This window comes from Cherax quadricarinatus, chromosome 9, assembly GCF_038502225.1.
Source record: "Cherax quadricarinatus isolate ZL_2023a chromosome 9, ASM3850222v1, whole genome shotgun sequence".
Taxonomy (NCBI): domain Eukaryota; kingdom Metazoa; phylum Arthropoda; class Malacostraca; order Decapoda; family Parastacidae; genus Cherax; species Cherax quadricarinatus.
The window spans coordinates 20,099,056-20,118,239 of NC_091300.1; the positions used below are offsets into that span (position 1 = coordinate 20,099,056).

Sequence of the window (19,184 nt, forward strand, 5' to 3'; positions counted from 1 at the left end):
GGTAGGCTCCAGGATGTACATGTTTATAGAGGGGCAACTGATATATCGGATCATTATTTAGTTGTAGCTACAGTTAGAGTAAGAGGTAGATGGGACAAAAGGAAGGTGGCAACAACAAGTAAGAGGGAAGTGAAAGTGTATAAACTAAGGGAGGAGGAAGTTCGGGTGAGATATAAGCGACTATTGGGAGAAAGGTGGGCTAGTGCAAAGATGAGTAGTGGGGGGGGTGAAGAGGGTTGGATGAGTTTTAAAAGTGCAGTATTAGAATGTGGGGCAGAAGTTTATGGTTATAGGAGGGTGGGGGCAGGAGGAAAGAGGAGTGATTGGTGGAATGATGAAGTAAAGGGTGTGATAAAAAAGAAAAAGTTAGCTTATGAGAGGTTTTTACAAAGCAGAAGTGTTATAAGAAGAGCAGAGTATATGGAGAGTAAAAGAAAGGTGAAGAGAGTGGTGAGAGAGTGCAAAAGGAGAGCAGATGATAGAGTGGGAGAGGCACTGTCAAGAAATTTTAATGAAAATAAGAAAAAAATTTGGAGTGAGTTAAACAAGTTAAGAAAGCCTAGGGAACATATGGATTTGTCAGTTAAAAACAGAGTAGGGGAGTTAGTAGATGGGGAGAGGGAGGTATTAGGTAGATGGCGAGAATATTTTGAGGAACTTTTAAATGTTGAGGAAGAAAGGGAGGCGGTAATTTCATGCACTGGCCAGGGAGATATACCATCTTTTAGGAGTGAAGAAGAGCAGAATGTAAGTGTGGGGGAGGTACGAGAGGCATTACGTAGAATGAAAGGGGGTAAAGTAGCTGGAACTGATGGGATCATGACAGAAATGTTAAAAGCAGGGGGGATATAGTGTTGGAGTGGTTGTTACTTTTGTTTAATAAATGTATGAAAGAGGGGAAGGTACCTAGGGATTGGTGGAGAGCATGTATAGTCCCTTTATGTAAAGGGAAGGGGGACAAAAGAGATTGTAAAAATTATAGAGGAATAAGTTTATTGAGTATACCAGGAAAAGTGTACGGTAGGGTTATTATTGAAAGAATTAGAGGTAAGACAGAATGTAGGATTGCGGATGAGCAAGGAGGTTTCAGAGTGGGTAGGGGATGTGTAGATCAAGTGTTTACATTGAAGCATATATGTGAACAGTATTTAGATAAAGGTAGGGAAGTTTTTATTGCATTTATGGATTTAGAAAAGGCATATGATAGAGTGGATAGAGGAGCAATGTGGCAGATGTTGCAAGTACAGTGGACCCCCGGTTTACGATATTATTTCATTCCAGAAGTATGTTCAGGTGCCAGTACTGACCGAATTTGTTCCCATAAGGAATATTGTGAATTAGATTACTCCATTTCAGACCCCCAAACATACACATACAAACGCACTTACCTAAATACACTTACATAATTGGTCGCATTGGGAGCTGATCGTAAACCGGGGGTCCACTGTATATGGAATAGGTGGTACGTTACTAAATGCTGTAAAGAGTTTTTATGAGGATAGTGAGGCTCAGGTTAGGGTGTGTAGAAGAGAGGGAGACTTCTTCCTGGTAAAAGTAGGTCTTAGACAAGGATGTGTAATGTCACCATGGTTGTTTAATATATTTATAGATGGGGTTGTAAAAGAAGTAAATGCTAGGGTGTTCGGGAGAGGGGTGGGATTAAATTATGGGAAATCAAATACAAAATGGGAATTGACACAGTTACTTTTTGCTGATGATACTGTGCTTATGGGAAATTCTAAGGAAAAATTGCAAAGGTTAGTGGATGAGTTTGGGAGTGTGTGTAAAGGTAGAAAGTTGAAAGTGAACATAGAAAAGAGTAAGGTGATGAGGGTATCAAATGATTTAGATAAAGAAAAATTGGATATCAAATTGGGGAGGAGGAGTATGGAAGAAGTAAATGTTTTCAGATACTTGGGAGTTGACGTGTCGGTGGATGGATTTAGGAAGGATGAGGTTAATCATAGAATTGATGAAGGAAAAAAGGAGAGTGGTGCGTTGAGGTATATGTGGAGTCAAAAAACGTTATCTATGGAGACAAAGAAGGGAATGTATGAAAGTATAGTAGTACCAACACTCTTATATGGGTGTGAAGCTTGGGTTGTAAATGCTGCAGCGAGGAGGCGATTGGAGGCAGTGGAGATGTCCTGTCTAAGGGCAATGTGTGGTGTAAATATTATGCAGAATATTCCGAGTGTGGAAATTAGGAGAAGGTGTGGAGTTAATAAAAGTATTAGTCAGAGGGCTGAAGAGGGGTTGTTGAGGTGGTTTGGTCATTTAGAGAGAATGGATCAAAGTAGAATAACATGGAGAGCATTTAAATCTGTAGAAGGAAGGCGGGGTAGGGATCGTCCTCGAAAAGGTTGGAAGGAAGGGGTAAGGGAGGTTTTGTGTGCGAGGGGTTTGGACTTCCAGCAGGCGTGCATGAGCGTGTTCGATAGGAGTGAATGGAGACGAAGGGTATTTGGGACTTGACGATCTGTTGGAGTGTGAGCAGGGTGATGTTTAGTGAAGGGATTCAGGGAAACCGGTTATTTTTATATAGCTGGACTTGAGTCCTGGAAATGGGAAGTACAATGCCTGCACTCTAAAGGAGGGGTTTTGGGATATTAGCAGTTTGGAGGGATATGTTGTGTATCTTTATATGTATATGCTTCTAAACTGTTGTGTTCTGAGCACCTCTGCAAAAACAGTGATTGTGTGTGAGTGAGGTGAAAGTGTTGAATGATGATGGAAGTATTTTCTTTTTGGGGATTTTCTTTCTTTTTGGGTCACCCTGCCTCGGTGGGAGATGGCCGACTTGTTGAAAAAAAAAAAAAAAATCTGAAGGAGGGGTGGAGATGTTGTGATGTCAGCACACTACCAAAAAAATGGCATTTGAGTGAAAGTTAGTGAATGTGTGTTCTTCGTCTTTGGGTCATCCTGCCTTGGCAGGAAACAGCTGTTAAGTTTAAAAAATTAACAATCTTGGCTTGTAGACTGGCCTAACACAGCTCTGTGGAGCTTGTGCACTATTTTGGCACCAGCAGTGTTTCCACATCCTAGCATATATTGCACTTGCCTGTATCACTCTTGATGACTATTGTCTTTTAATGATTGCATCACCTGTGTACCACCTCATACACACTTTTCAGTATCTACCTTATTACATTTCAAACTTAATATTTCACAGTCATATTCTTGAACAGAGTGCTGTTTCTCCCATCATCTTTTTCTTTATACCTTTCCTTATTTTTTTGCAACCTTGGTGGTAAATAGCTGATGTGATTAAACATTATAGATACACTATAAATATTTTCAATATTTTCTTCTGCATATTTAACTGATTAAAATTTTGATTAACTGCAGTAATTTTTTATGTGCTTATTAATGAGTCAGCACTGTTGTATAAATTGAGCTGCTAATTCTTTTTTTCATTAACAGATATGTATGTGTGCTTTGAAGTAGATTCATATGGACACTTTTTCCGTAAAGCCAAAACAAAGATCACTGAAGGTGTAGAACCTCACTGGAATCAAGATTTCATCATTGAGCTTGAGGGTTCGCAAACTCTGCGTATTCTGTGTTACGAGGATCATCCAAAACTTGGAACACAACTGAGGGGAAAAACTCACCTTGAGGTTTGTTTACTATATTTTATTTATTTAATAGTTTTTAAAGTAGCAGTCAAACCATAAACAGCATGCTTGAGCATAGACTTTGCTACTGAAATACAGGAGGGCCATGTTCGTACGGTTCTAAGGTTTGCAACCCCAAACAATAAGCGAAGCACCGTAAACCAGGGCCCTACTGTATGTGCATTTCAAGCCTAGCTCTATTGCTCACTTAATATATGATAGTGTAAACATGTTATCAGATTTTATATGCATTTGAAAGTGAAAAAAAGGGTATATTTTACTTTACAGTGATTTTTTGCTTTACAACAGTATCCTGGAACCTAACCTGCCATATAAGCGGGGCCCTCCTCTATTTTTTTTTTTTTTTTTTTCAACAAGTCGGCCGTCTCCCACCGAGGCAGGGTGACCCAAAAAAGAAAGAAAATCCCCAAAAAGAAAATACTTTCATCATCATTCAACACTTTCACCACACTCGCACATTATCACTGTTTTTGCAGAGGTGCTCAGAATACAACAGTCTAGAAGCATAAACATATAAAGATACACAACATATCCCTCCAAACTGCCAATATCCCAAACCCCTCCTTTAAAGTGCAGGCATTGTACTTCCCATTTCCAGGACTCAAGTCCGACTATATGAAAATAACCGGTTTCCCTGAATCCCTTCACTAAATATTACCCTGCTCACACTCCAACAGATCGTCAGGTCCCAAGTACCATTCGTCTCCATTCACTCCTATCTAACACGCTCACGCACGCTTGCTGGAAGTCCAAGCCCCTTACCCACAAAACCTCCTTTACCCCCTCTCTCCAACCCTTTCGAGGACGACCCCTACCCCGCCTTCCTTCCCCTATAGATTTATATGCTTTCCATGTCATTCTACTGTGATCCATTCTCTCTAAATGACCAAACCACCTCAACAACCCCTCTTCTGCCCTCTGACTAATACTTTTATTAACTCCACACCTTCTCCTAATTTCCACACTCCGAATTTTCTGCATAATATTTACACCACACATTGCCCTTAAACAGGACATCTCCGCTGCCTCCAACCGTCTCCTCGCTGCTGCATTTACCACCCAAGCTTCACACCCATATAAGAGTGTTGGTACTACTATACTTTCATACATTCCCTTCTTTGCCTCCATAGATAACGTTTTTTGACTCCACATATACCTCAACGCACCACTCACCTTTTTTCCCTCATCAATTCTATGATTAACCTCATCCTTCATAAATCCATCCGCCGACACGTCAACTCCCAAGTATCTGAAAACATTCACTTCTTCCATACTCCTCCTCCCCAATTTGATATCCAATTTTTCTTTATCTAAATCATTTGACACCCTCATCACCTTACTCTTTTCTATGTTCACTTTCAACTTTCTACCTTTACACACATTCCCAAACTCATCCACTAACCTTTGCAATTTTTCTTTAGAATCTCCCATAAGCACAGTATCATCAGCAAAAAGTAACTGTGTCAATTCCCATTTTGAATTTGATTCCCCATAATTTAATCCCACCCCTCTCCCAAACACCCTAGCAATTACTTCCTTTACAACCCCATCTATAAATATATTAAACAACCATGGTGACATTACACATCCCTGTCTAAGACCTACTTTTACCGGGAAGTAGTCTCCCTCTCTTCTACACACCCTAACCTGAGCCTCACTATCCTCATAAAAACTCTTTACAGCATTTAATAACTTACCACCTATTCCATATACTTGCAACATCTGCCACATTGCTCCTCTATCCACTCTATCATATGCCTTTTCTAAATCCATAAATGCAATAAAAACTTCCCTATCTTTATCTAAATACTGTTCACATATATGCTTCAATGTAAACACCTGATCTACACATCCCCTACCCACTCTAAAACCTCCTTGCTCATCCGCAATCCTACATTCTGTCTTACCTCTAATTCTTTCAATTATAACCCTACCGTACACTTTTCCTGGTATACTCAGTAAGCTTATTCCTCTATAATTTTTACAGTCTCTTTTGTCCCCTTTCCCTTTATATAAAGGGACTATACATGCTCTCTGCCAATCCCTAGGTACCTTCCCCTCTTTCATACATTTATTAAACAAAAGTACCAACCACTCCAACACTATATCCCCCCCTGCTTTTAACATTTCTGTCATGATCCCATCAGTTCCAGCTGCTTTACCCCCTTTCATTTTACGTAATGCCTCACGTACCTCCCCCACACTTACATTCTGCTCTTCTTCACTCCTAAAAGATGGTATACCTCCCTGACCAGTGCATGAAATTACTGCCTCTGTTTCTTCCTTAACATTTAAAAGTTCCTCAAAATATTCTCGCCATCTACCCAATACCTCCATCTCCCCATCTACTAACTCCCCTACTCTGTTTTTAACTGACAAATCCATATTTTCCCTAGGCTTTCTTAACTTGTTTAACTCACTCCAAAATTTTTTCTTATTTTCATTAAAATTTCTTGACAGTGCCTCTCCCACTCTATCATCTGCTCTCCTTTTGCACTCTCTCACCACTCTCTTTACCTTTCTTTTACTCTCCATATACTCTGCTCTTCTTATAACACTTCTGCTTTGTAAAAACCTCTCATAAGCTACCTTTTTCTCTTTTATCACACCCTTTACTTCATCATTCCACCAATCACTCCTCTTTCCTCCTGCCCCCACCCTCCTATAACCACAAACTTCTGCTCCACATTCTAATACTGCATTTTTAAAACTATTCCAACCCTCTTCAACCCCCCCACTACTCATCTTTGCACTAGCCCACCTTTCTGCCAATAGTCGCTTATATCTCACCCGAACTTCCTCCTCCCTTAGTTTATACACTTTCACCTCCCTCTTACTTGTTGTTGCCACCTTCCTCTTTTCCCATCTACCTCTTACTCTAACTGTAGCTACAACTAAATAATGATCCGATATATCAGTTGCCCCTCTATAAACATGTACATCCTGGAGCCTACCCATCAACCTTTTATCCACCAATACATAATCTAATAAACTACTTTCATTACGTGCTACATCATACCTTGTATATTTATTTATCCTCTTTTTCATAAAATATGTATTACTTATTACCAAATTTCTTTCTACACATAGCTCAATTAAAGGCTCCCCATTTACATTTACCCCTGGCACCCCAAATTTACCTACTACTCCCTCCATAACATTTTTACCCACTTTAGCATTAAAATCCCCAACCACCATTACTCTCACACTTGATTCAAAACTCCCCACGCATTCACTCAACATTTCCCAAAATCTCTCTCTCTCCTCTACACTTCTCTCTTCTCCAGGTGCATACACGCTTATTATAACCCACTTTTCACATCCAATCTTTATTTTACTCCACATAATCCTTGAATTAATACATTTATAGTCCCTCTTTTCCTGCCATAGCTTATCCTTCAACATTATTGCTACTCCTTCTTTAGCTCTAACTCTATTTGAAACCCCTGACCTAATCCCATTTATTCCTCTCCACTGAAACTCTCCCACCCCCTTCAGCTTTGTTTCACTTAAAGCCAGGACATCCAGCTTCTTCTCATTCATAACATCCACAATCATCTCTTTCTTATCATCTGCACAACATCCACGCACATTCAGACTTCCCACTTTGACAATTTTCTTCTTCTTATTCTTTTTAGTAATCTTTACAGGAAAAGGGGTTACTAGCCCATTGTTCCCGGCATTTTAGTTGACTTTTACAACACGCATGGCTTACGGAGGAAAGATTCTTATTCCACTTCCCCATGGATATAAAAGGAAAATTAATAAGACCAAGAACTATTAAGATAAAATCAAAGAAAACTCAGATGAGTGTGTATAAATAAATGTGTACATGTACGTGTATGCACACACACACCCACAGACTTGTAAATACTTTATTGTAATTTAAAAATGATGCCTTTTAAGTTAGATTTGGGTAGATGCAAACATTCATTTTTTTAAAAATGATGTGAATGTAATTTTTTCTTTACAGCTCTCACGATCTTGGTTGAGTAGTACTTTAACTGAGCGACGTGTAAGTCTACAGGACCTTGTGTTAGTTGTGGTCCTCAAGTTCCTACCCCCAGAGGCAACACTTAGAAGAGTGCCCACTGGCAAGTCCTCGGGACTTTTTGGTGCCAGCATTTCCGTTATTTCCAGGTAAAATAATAATTAAGGAATTGAGTTGGAATTTGCAGGGTAATTATCATGTTGATAATGTGATTATAGATTTGACCTAAATTGACATTATATTTAACAGAGACACTATTTAACAGAGACACATAAATTATCATCATTTGAATATGATTCGCTCTGATCCTCTTTGTAAGGGGAATGTTTTAAGACACAGTACAGACACTACTCACTTAATGACCTGCCTGTTTAACGACCGCGTGGACATATGACCAGCTCTCCAATAATTCGGTATTGTACTCTGTAGAAGAACTTTGGGCGTGGAAGCTTGCTACCGTGCTTAATTTAGATTTTGAATTGGAATATATTGAAGATTTAGTGGAATATGTTTAGGGAGAGCTAACTAACAAAGTGCAGCAGCACTTGGAAGAGGAAGAAGAGGAAAGAATGGAAATACTGGTGTGTTCTTGAAAGTGAATGTGGCTATATTAGAACTAGAGGGTATAGACCTGAATGTTGAATGGTTCATGAAAGTGGAATGGCTAATGAATGACTTATGATGCTATCATGAAACTTATGAAGGTAAAAAGGTAGTAGGTTGGTAGACAGCAACCACCCAGGGAGGTACTACCATCCTGCCAGGTGACTGTGAAACAGAAACCTGTAACTGTTTTACATGATGGTAGGATTACCTGGTTACCTGGAGGTTATTCCGGGGATCAAAGCCCCCGCAGCCCGGTCCATGACCAGGCCTCCCGATGGATCAGGGCCTGATCAACTAGGCTGTTACTGTTGGCCGCACGCAGTCCAACGTACGAGCCACAGCCCGGCTGATCCGGCACTGACTTTAGGTATCTGTCCAGCTCTCTCTTGAAGGCAGCCAGGGGTTTATTGGCAATTCCCCTAATGCTTGATGGGAGGCTGTTGAACAGTTTTGGGCCCCAGACACTTATGGTGTTTTCCCTTAGTGTACCAATGGCGCCCCTGCTTTTTATTGGGGGCATTTTGCATCGCCTGCCCAGTCTTTTACTTTCGTAGGGAGTGATTTCTGTGTGCAGATTTGGGACCATTCCTTCCAAGATTTTCCAAGTGTAGATTATGATACATCTCTCCCTCCTGCGTTCCAACGAGTACAAGTCAAGTGCTTCCAAGCGTTCCCAGTAGTTAAGGTGCTTGACAGAACTTATACGTGCAGTAAAGGATCTCTGTACACTCTCTAGATCTGCGATTTCACCTGCTTTGAATGGAGATGTTAATGTACAGCAGTATTCCAGCCTAGAGAGAACAAGTGATTTGAAAAGGATCATCATGGGCTTGGCATCTCTCGTTTTGAAAGTTCTCATTATCCATCCTATCATTTTCTTTGCACGTGCGATCGTGGCACTGTTGTGATCCTTGAAAGTATCTCTTTTCTGTCTCATAAACACACTGGATAACAGATATATCTTGCTACTTCTACTTACACTTAGGTCACACTACACAGGCATGCACATGCATATGTATATATACATACACACATCTCGGGTTTTTCTTCTTTTTCTTAATAGCTCTTGTTCTTTTTTTTTTTCTCTTTATTGTCCATGGGGAAGTGGAAAAGAATCTTTCCTCCATAAGCCATGTGTGTCGTATGAGGCGACTAAAATGCTGGGAGCAATGGGCTAGTAACCCCTTCTCCTGTAGACATTTACTAAAAATCAGAAGAAGAAAAACTTTATAAAACTGGGATGCGTGAATGCGCGTAGATGCAGTGCAGATGATAAGAAAGAGATGATTGCTGATATTATGAATGAAAAGAAGTTGGATGTCCTGGCTCTAAGCGAAACAAAGCTGAATAGGGTAGGCGAGTTTCAGTGGGGAGAAATAAATGGGATTAAGTCAGGAGTAGCTGAGAGAGTTAGAGCTAAGGAAAGAGGTAGCAATAATGTTGAAGGACCAGTTATGGAAGGAGAAGAGGGAATATAAATGTGTAAATTCAAGGATTATATGGATTAAAATAAGGGTTGGATGTGAAAAGTGGGTCATAATAAGCATGTATGCACCTGGAGAAGAGAGGAGTATAGAGGAGAGAGAGAGATTTTGGGAGATGTTAAGCAAATGTACAGGAACCTTTGAACCAAGTGAGAGAGTAATTGTGGTAGGGGACCTAAATGCTAAAGTAGGAGAAACATTTAGAGAGGGTGTGGTAGGTAAGTTTGGGGTGCCAGGTGTAAATGATAATGGGAGACCATTGATTGAACTTTGTATAGAAAGGGATTTAGTTATAAGTAATATGTATTTTAAGATAAAGAGGATAAATAAGTATACAAGATATGATGTAGGGTGTAATGACAGTAGTGTGTTAAGACTATGTATTGGTATATAAAAGACTGTTGAGTAGACTTCAGGATGTATATGTTTATAGAGGGGCCACAGATATATCAGATCACTTTTTAGTTGTAGCTACAGTGAGAGTAAAAGGTAGATGGGATACAAGAAAAATAGAAGCAGCAAGTAAGAGAGAGGTGAAGGTTTATAAACTAAAAGAGGAGGCAGTTAGGGTAAGATATAAACAACTATTGGAGGATAGATGGGCTAGTGAGAGTATAGGCAATGGGGTCGAAGATGTATGGGGTAGGTTTAACCCTTTCAGGGTCCGTCCCGTAGATCTACGGCTGGTCGGTGAGTGTCCAAACCGTAGATCTACGCCAAAATTCTAGCGCCGTCAAATTTAGCGCGAAAGCGCTCATAGGCCTACATATGAGAGAATGGGTCTGCGCCGTGGGTGTGCGCCATAAACAAAAAATCTAGGCGCCCGCATAGCATTGTGGGAACGCCGGCTCAGTCACCCTTGTTCACCATGTCTCGTCGCAAGTCAGCTCTCACTCCCCGGAAAATTGGGACTCTCCTCTTCCTGTCTGATAGTTCTGACACTGATGGAAGTGGAAATGAAGACGAATTCTACGGCTTTGATAAGTTAGTGACCGAAAATAATGACCAGGATATCGATAATAGTGCAGAAAACCCCGACGATCCTCGACCTTCTACCTCTGGTGTGGGCACTCGTGACTCACGGTCGGGTGTTCCTAAACGTAAGAGAAAACTAATATTTTCCCGTGGCCTGGCCTCTGACTTCAGTAATGACGATGATTCTGACGTGGATTGTGATTTTATTGCGCTCGACGATCATTCGAGTAGTGATAGTGAGGAAACATATTCACCAGTGAAGCGTCGGTATGTTCGCCGCCGCATGCGCTCGGGTAGTGTACCCTATGCTGTGCCCAGGGGACGGAGTACATCCCGTAGTACATCCCATGGCCCTACACCCGTTTTAGGTAGTGATAGTGAGGATGATGTGGCTACACTTGGCATGGATGGGCCACAGACATCAGTGGATGGTGTTAGTGGGGCTGGTGGTGGTAGTGGCACCGCCATGCGTGACTCGCTGTGCCACGCGGGAACCCACGCTGCTGACTCGTCAGTTCAAGGACAAAGCGGAGCGTCACCCACCAGCCCGCCACAACCACCCGTACAACCAGCCTATGATGTCCAGTATCCACCAGCAAACCGTATCTGGGATTGGCAGCAAAATCCCAATTTTGTTCCCAGCCCTCACCACTTTGATGACTCGCAAAGTGGAATTCTACCTACCTGTCCCCTTGGAACCACGGCCAATGAACTGGAATTCTTTGAATTATTCTTTGACCAGCCATTGATGGAAACTATTGTCAGGGAAAGTAATAAGTATTTTCAGTACACCATGGCAAATACGATCTTATCACCACAGTCAAGACTACACAGGTGGAAAGAGACGACTGTTGCAGAAATGTATTTGCTTTTTGCAACAATAATGCTTATGCCTCACGTCTATAAGCATAATATAAAAGCATACTGGTCCACAGATCGGCTAATTTGTACCCCATCCTTCAGTGAAATAATACCAGTGAACAGGTTTATCTTACTGTTACGTATGTTGCACTTCTCTGACAAAACCAGGCCTGACAGAAGTGACAGGTTATACAAGATTAGAAATGTTTTCATGTATCTCAAACAAAAGTTCAGGATATACTTTTATCCATTCAAGAATCTTGTAATTGACGAGTCTTTGATTTTGTTAAAAGGTAGACTGTCATTCAAGCAGTATATACCGAGCAAGAGGAACCGCTTTGGTATAAAATTGTTTGTACTCTGTGATTGTGACAGTGGCCTGGTGTTGGATATTGTTGTATACACGGGTAGTAAAACATTGAAAGATACCAAGATGTTATTGGGTATATCAGGTGACATAGTGAGAAACATGATGGCACCTTATCTTGGTAAGGGCCATACATTATATACCGATAACTGGTACACAAGCCCATTACTCAGTGATTTCATGCGAGTGAACAAGACAGATGTGTGTGGCACAGTGCGTTCTAATCGTAAACATATGCCCAGGCTCAACGCAGGTGTTCGTGGTGATGACGTGCAGGTGTTTACTGCCAATGACATCATGGCATTACGGTGGCATGACAAACGAGATGTCACATTGTTGACAACCATTCACCGTAATGAAATGCAAGACGGTGGCAAAGTTGATCGAGTGACTAATGAACGTATTCGAAAACCAGTGACAGTGATTGATTATACACAAAACATGCGCTTGGTTGACAAGTGTGACATGCAGATTGGTTTTGTTGACTGTGTTCGTAAGAGTTACAAGTGGTACATGAAACTTTTCTTCCATCTCATGGACATTTCAATGCTGAATGCATATAATATGTACCAAATAAAGACTGGTAACAGACCACCGTATGGTGAATTTTGTTTGTCTGTTGTCAGACAACTCATAATGAAGTACCAGGTAACAACACCTGCAATACAACATGGTCCTCGAATTCATCACAATATACCCAAGCGTTTGAGAAGAGAAGGTGATCATTTCATAATACAGCTTCCTTCAACTCAAAAGAAATTTGCTCAGAAGAGATGCATTGTCTGTGCACAAACAAAACGACGGCAACAAAGACGCAAAGACACTCGGTTTATGTGTGAGGAATGTAAGGTGCCTCTGTGCATGGTGCCTTGTTTCAAGGAGTTCCACAAGCTCCAGCAGTTCTAAAACCATGTCCAGTGATTGTAAATATGTAAATATATGATAGAACATTAGTATTATACAATATTTGTGCATGTTTATTGTAATAAACAACAGTGGTAAACAATAATATGATAATAACTTTAGTGCGGTTATTGTGTTCAATACAGTGAGTTTATATATATAAATTATATACAGTATTGGTCTCTCAGGCCCCAAATGTTAGTAGGAATAGAAAAAAATTGGAAAAGAAAAGAAAAAACAACTAAAACAACAAAATAATATAATACGCGTATGTGGAATTCGTCGATGTTGCCGCCACCACATCATTTTCTACAAACTTCTTGGCACTGTATCTTGGTAAGTACTGATCAGATTCTAATTTTTTTTGTTTTATTACCTTCACAAAAATATGCTCTTTAATTCTGTAAGAAAAAATAATTTTTTTTTTTTCAAAATTTCTTGGACACTGGTGCGTGACTTCAGATTTTGGCCTTGGACCCTGAAAGGGTTAAGAATGTAGTATTAGAGTGTTCAGCAGAAGTTTGTGGTTACAGGAAAGTGGGTGCGAGAAGGAAGAAGAGTGATTGGTGGAATGATGATGTAAAGAGAGTAGTAAGGGAGAAAAAGTTAGCATATGAGAGGTTTTTACAAAGTGGAAGTGATGCAAGGAGGGAAGAGTAAATGGAGAGAAAGAGAGGTTAAGAGAGTGGTGAAGCAATGTAAAAAGAGTTAGAGGTATCAGGAAGATGGAGGGAATATTTTGAGGAATTGTTAAATGGAATAAGAATAAGAAGTGGAATAAGAATCTTTCCTCCGTAAGCCATGCGTGTTGTAAAAGTCAACTAAAATGCTGGGAACAATGGGCTAGTAACCCCTTTTCCTGTAAAAATTACTAAAAAGAATAAGAAGAAGAAAATTGTTAAAGTGGGAAGTTTGAATGTGCGTGGATGTTGTGCGAATGATAAGAAAGAGATGATTGTGGACGTTATGAATGAGAAGAAGCTGGATATCCTGGCTTTAAGTGAAACAAAGCTGAAGGGGGTGGGCGAGTTTCAGTGGAGAGGAATAAATGGGATTAAGTCAGGGGTTTCTAATAGAGTTAAAGCTAGAGAAGGAGTAGCAACAATGTTGAAGGATAAGCTATGGCAGGAAAAGAGGGACTATAAATGTATTAATTCAAGGATTATGTGGAGAAAAATAAAGGTTGGATGTGAGAAGTGGGTTATAGTAAGTGTATATGTACCTGGAGAAGAGAGAAGTATAGAGGAGAGAGAGAGAGATTTTGGGAAATGTTGAGTAATTGCATGGGGAGTTTTGAACCAAATGTGAGAGTGCTTGTGGTTGGGGATTTTAATGCTAAAGTGGGAAAAAATGTTGTGGAGGGAGTAGTAGGTAAATTTGGGGTGCCAGGATTAAATGAAAATGGGGAGCCTTTAATTGAGCTATGTGTAGAAAGAGGTTTGGTAATAAGTAATACATATTTTATGAAAAAGAGGATAAATAAATATACAAGGTATGATGTAGCATGTAATGAAAGTAGTTTGTTAGATTATGTATTGGTGGATAAAAGGTTGATGGGTTGGCTCCAGGATGTACACATTTATAGAGGGGCAACTGATATATCGGATCATTATCTAGTTGTAGCTACAGTTAGAGTAAGAGGTAGATGGGATAAGAGGAAAATGGCAACAAGTAAGAGGGAGATGAAAGTGTATAAACTAAGGGAGGAGGAAGTTTGGGTGAGATATAAGCAACTATTGGCAGAAAGGTGGGCTGTGCAGGTATGAGTGGTGGGGGGGTTGATGAGGGTTGGAATAATTTTAAAAATGCAGTATTAGAATGTGGGGCAGAAGTTTGTGGTTATAGGAGGGTGGGTGCAGGAGGAAAGAGGAGTGATTGGTGGAATGATGAAGTAAAGGGTGTGATAAAAGAGAAAAAGGTAGCTTATGAGAGGTATTTACAAAGCAGAAGTGTTATAAGAAGAGTAGATTATATGGAGAGTAAAAGAAAGGTGAAGAGAGTAGTGAGAGAGTGCAAAAGGAGAGCGGATGATAGAGTGGGAGAGGTACTGTCAAGGAATTTTAATGAAAATAAAAAAAAAATTTAGAGTTAAACAAGTTAAGAAAGCCTAGGGAACAAATGGATTTGTCAGTTAAAAACAGAGAAGGGGAGTTAGTAGATGGGGAGATGGAGGTTTTGGGTAGATGGCGAGAATATTTTGGGGAACTTTCAAATATCGACGAAGAAAGGGAGGCGGTAATTTCATGCACTGGCCAGGGAGGTATATCATCTTTTAGGAGTGAAGAAGAGCAGGATGTGAGTGTGGGGGAGGTGCGTGAAGTATTACGTAGAATGAAAGGGGGTAAAGCAGCTGGAACTAACGGGATCATGACAGAAATGTTAAAAGCAGGGGGGACATAGTGTTGGAGTGGTTGATATTTTTGTTTAACCCTTTGAGGGTCGACAGGTCCTCTCCGAAACTCGTTCTCAGGGTCGGCCAAATTTCAGAAAAAAAAAAAATAATTTTTTCTTATGAAAAATAGTTTTTTTTTCTAAACATTATAGGCTAAAAAAAAATTTTTACCGTCAATACTTACCGAGATATGGAGGCGTGAAGTTTGCCAAATTTGAACAACATCTGGTAACATCGCCGACTGCCGTCACCCGGTATTTTTCTATTTACTTTTTTATGTACTATTTTCAATTATTTTTCAATTTTTCTTTTTCTGAGTAACTTTTATGGCCTCTGAGGCCAACATGATCAGTATTTTGTAAGTTATTTCTTTTTCAATACTACACAATAAGGGCATAAACACTGTTGTCATTATTTTATTTATAGAAAATATTTATACAAGCAAACGATATGAAATGTTGTTTATTACTATTTTTCTATATTTTATATACACATATACAGTCACAGGGAATGTTTCTAGAAGTTCTGCAGCTTGTGGAACTCTTTGAAACATGGTGTCATGCACAGTGGTGTTTTACACTCCTCACACATAAAACGAGTGTCTCTGCGTTGTTGTGGGCGTTTTTTTGTATGTGAACTGATGTAACACCTCTTCTGAGCCTTTTTCTTGAAAGCAGTAGCAGGCACTTTTACCAGGAAGTGATCACCATGCTTCAGACGAGCAGGTAGTTGTTGATAATTTGGCGGGCGGTCAATTGCAGGTGCTGTTCCTTGGTACTTGAATACTATTTGTCTGATGACAGACAAACAGAATTTACCGTACTTTGGTTTGTTTCTGGTCCTCATCTTATACATATTATAAGCATTGAGCATGGAAATGTCCAGAAGATGGAAAAAGAGTTTTATGTACCACTTATAACTCTTGCGAACACAATCAGCAAACCCAATCTGCATGTCACATTTGTCCACTGAACGCATATTGAAGGTGTAATCAATCACAGCTGCAGGTTTTAGAATGGGTTCATTGCTCTCTCTATGCTGCCTGCCACTGCCTACCATTTCATTAGGGTGAACTGATGACAACAGTGTGACATCTCGTTTGTCGTGCCACCGAAATGCCATGATGTCATTGGCAGCAAACTCCTGCACCTCGCCTCTACGAGTGCCAGTGTCAAACCTAGGCATATGTTTCCAATTTGCACGCACTGTGTCACACACATCTGTCATGTTCACTCGCAAAAAATCACTGAGTTGAGGGGCTTGTGTACCAGTTATCTGTATATAATATATGCCCCTTACCAAGGTATGGTTCTATCATTGTTCTAACCACATCACCTGAGATGCCCAGTAACTTCCTGGTATTTTACAATGTATAACTTCCAGTGTACACAATAATATCCAATACCAGACCACTGTAACAATCACAGAGCACAAACAACTTTATACCAAAGCGTTTCCTCTTGCTTGGTATGTACTGCTTGAAAGAAAGTCTTTCTTTGAACAGAATCAAAGACTCGTCAATTACAAGCTTCCTGAAGGGATAAAAATGCGTACCGAATTTCTCTTTCAGATACACAAACACATTCCTAATCTTATATAACCTGTCGTTTCTGTCAGGCCTGGTTTTGTCTGAGAAGTGAAGCATATGTAACATTAGCACAAATTGATTCACTGGCATTATATCACTGAAACCTGGGGTTGCAATCAGGCGGTCTGTTGACTAGTATGATTTCACTTTGTGCTTATACACATGTGGCATAAGCATTATTGTGGCAAAGAAAAGATACAGCTCAGCCACAGTTGCCTCCTTCCACTGGTGTAGACGTGATTTTCGTGAAAGTAATGTGTTTGCCATGGTGTACTCGTAGTATGTGTTGCTTTTCATGACAATACTTTCCATCAGTGGTTTCTTCAAAGAATAACTCGAAACATTCCAGTTCAGTGGCATTATTCCCAAGTGTACAAGATGGCCGTATTCCACTTTGGCTGTCATCAAACTGGTGGGCATTTGGAACAAAATTAACAGCTTCCTGCCAATTCCAGGTGCGGTCTGCTGGTGGGTACTGGACAATGACAGGTGGTTGTGGTTGTGGAGGTTATGGTTGTGGAGGCTGGTGTGGTAGGTGGGTGGGTGGGGGATGGTGGCCTTTGTTGTAGATCAGCTGAGGCAGCGGCGTGGGTGGCAGCGTGGGTGGCAGCATGGCCCACTGCTGGTGCCTCACCGCCGGCACCACTACCACCACGCACATTTTCCATCCCAATTGCAACAGTATCATCGTCATTTTCCCTGTCTGTTCCTGTTGTACAGCCACGGGATGTACTCCGAGATGCACTCCTTCCCCTTGGAATAGCATATGGCACACTACCAGAGCGCATATATCGTCGTATATACTGACGCTTCACTGGGGAATATTGCACTTCACTATCACTACTGGAACTAGTTTGAAGAGCTTGTAGTTCATATTCACTATCACTATCATCACCCATGCTCTCATCTGAGTCTGGGATTTGGGAAAATAGAAGTTTCCTCTTGGATTCTGGTACAACTGAATGTGAACAAGACGGCCCAGCACCAGAGATGGAAGGCTGAGGGTCGTCTGGGTTTTCCTCACTATTACTGATATTATGGTCATTAGTTTCGGTCAAAACCTCACCAAAACCTTGAAACTCATCTTCACTGGCACTTCCATCTGTATTAGAACTGTCACTGGGGAACAAAAGTGTCCCAATTCGCCGAGGAGTGAGGAGCTTCTTACCGCGAGGCATGGTGGATATTGTTTACTAAGATGGCGTTCCCACAATGCACCACTGGGTCCCAGATTTTTTTTCTACCACACACACCGACCACACAGACCCATTCTCTCACATGTAGGCCTACCAGCCTTTTCCCGCGAGATTTGACGGCGCTAGAATTTGTGTGTACTAGTACGTCAAAAACCCCTGCGCGTAAGACGTACTAGTACGTCCGAAACCCTCAAAGGGTTAATAAATGTATGAAAGAGGGGAAGGTACCTAGGGATTGGCGGAGAGCATGTATAGTCCTTTTATATAAAGGGAAAGGGGACAAAAAGAGATTGTAAAAATTATAGAGGAATAAGTTTACTGAGTATACCAGGAAAAGTGTACGGTAGGGTTATTATTGAAAGAATTAGAGGTAAGACAGAATGTAGAATTGCGGATGAGCAAGGAGGTTTTAGAGTGGGTAGGGAATGTGTAGATCAAGTATTTACATTGAAGCATATATGTGAGCAGTGTTTAGATAAAGGTAGGGAAGTTTTTATTGCATTTATGGATTTAGAAAAGGCATATGATAGAGTGGATAGAGGAGCAATGTGGCAGATGTTGCAAGTGTATGGAATAGGTGGTAAGTTACTAAATGCTGTAAAGAGTTTTTATGAGGATAGTGAGGCTCAGGTTAGGGTGTGTAGAAGAGAGGGAGACTACTTCCTGGTAAAAGTAGGTCTTAGACAGGGATGTGTAATGTCACCATGGTTGTTTAATATATTTATAGATGGGGTTGTAAAAGAAGTAATTGCTAGGGTGCTCGGGAGAGGGGTGGGATTAAATTATGGGGAATTAAATACAAAATGGGAAGTGACACAGCTACTTTTTGCTGATGATGCTGTGCTTATAGGAGATTCTAAAGAAAAATTGCAAAGGTTAGTGGACGAATTTAGGAATGTGTGTAAAGGTAGAAAGTTGAAAGTGAACATAGAAAAGAGTAAGGTGATGAGAGTATCAAATGATTTAGATAAAGAAAAATTGGATATCAAATTGGGGAGGAGGAGTATGGAAGAAGTGAATGTTTTCAGGTATTTGGGAGTTGACCTGTCAGCGGATGGATTTATGAAGGATGAGGTTAATCATAGAATTGATGAAGGAAAAATGGTGAGTGGTGCATTGAGGTATATGTGGAGGCAAAGAAGGGAATGTATGAAAGTATAGTAGTACCAACAATCATATGGGT

General features: G+C 40.5%; 1 protein-coding gene across 2 annotated transcripts in view; it reads left to right on the top strand.

Moving 5' to 3' along the window:
• LOC128686106 (active breakpoint cluster region-related protein-like) overlaps nt 1–19,184 on the top strand; it is a 457,973-nt gene that overhangs the window by 417,459 nt on the left and 21,330 nt on the right. For both annotated transcript variants that reach the window (XM_070083285.1, XM_070083286.1), the window contains exons 11-12: nt 3,424–3,620; nt 7,612–7,778. In XM_070083285.1, the coding sequence (XP_069939386.1) occupies nt 3,424–3,620; nt 7,612–7,778 (364 nt within the window). The remainder of the gene's footprint in view (nt 1–3,423; nt 3,621–7,611; nt 7,779–19,184) is intronic.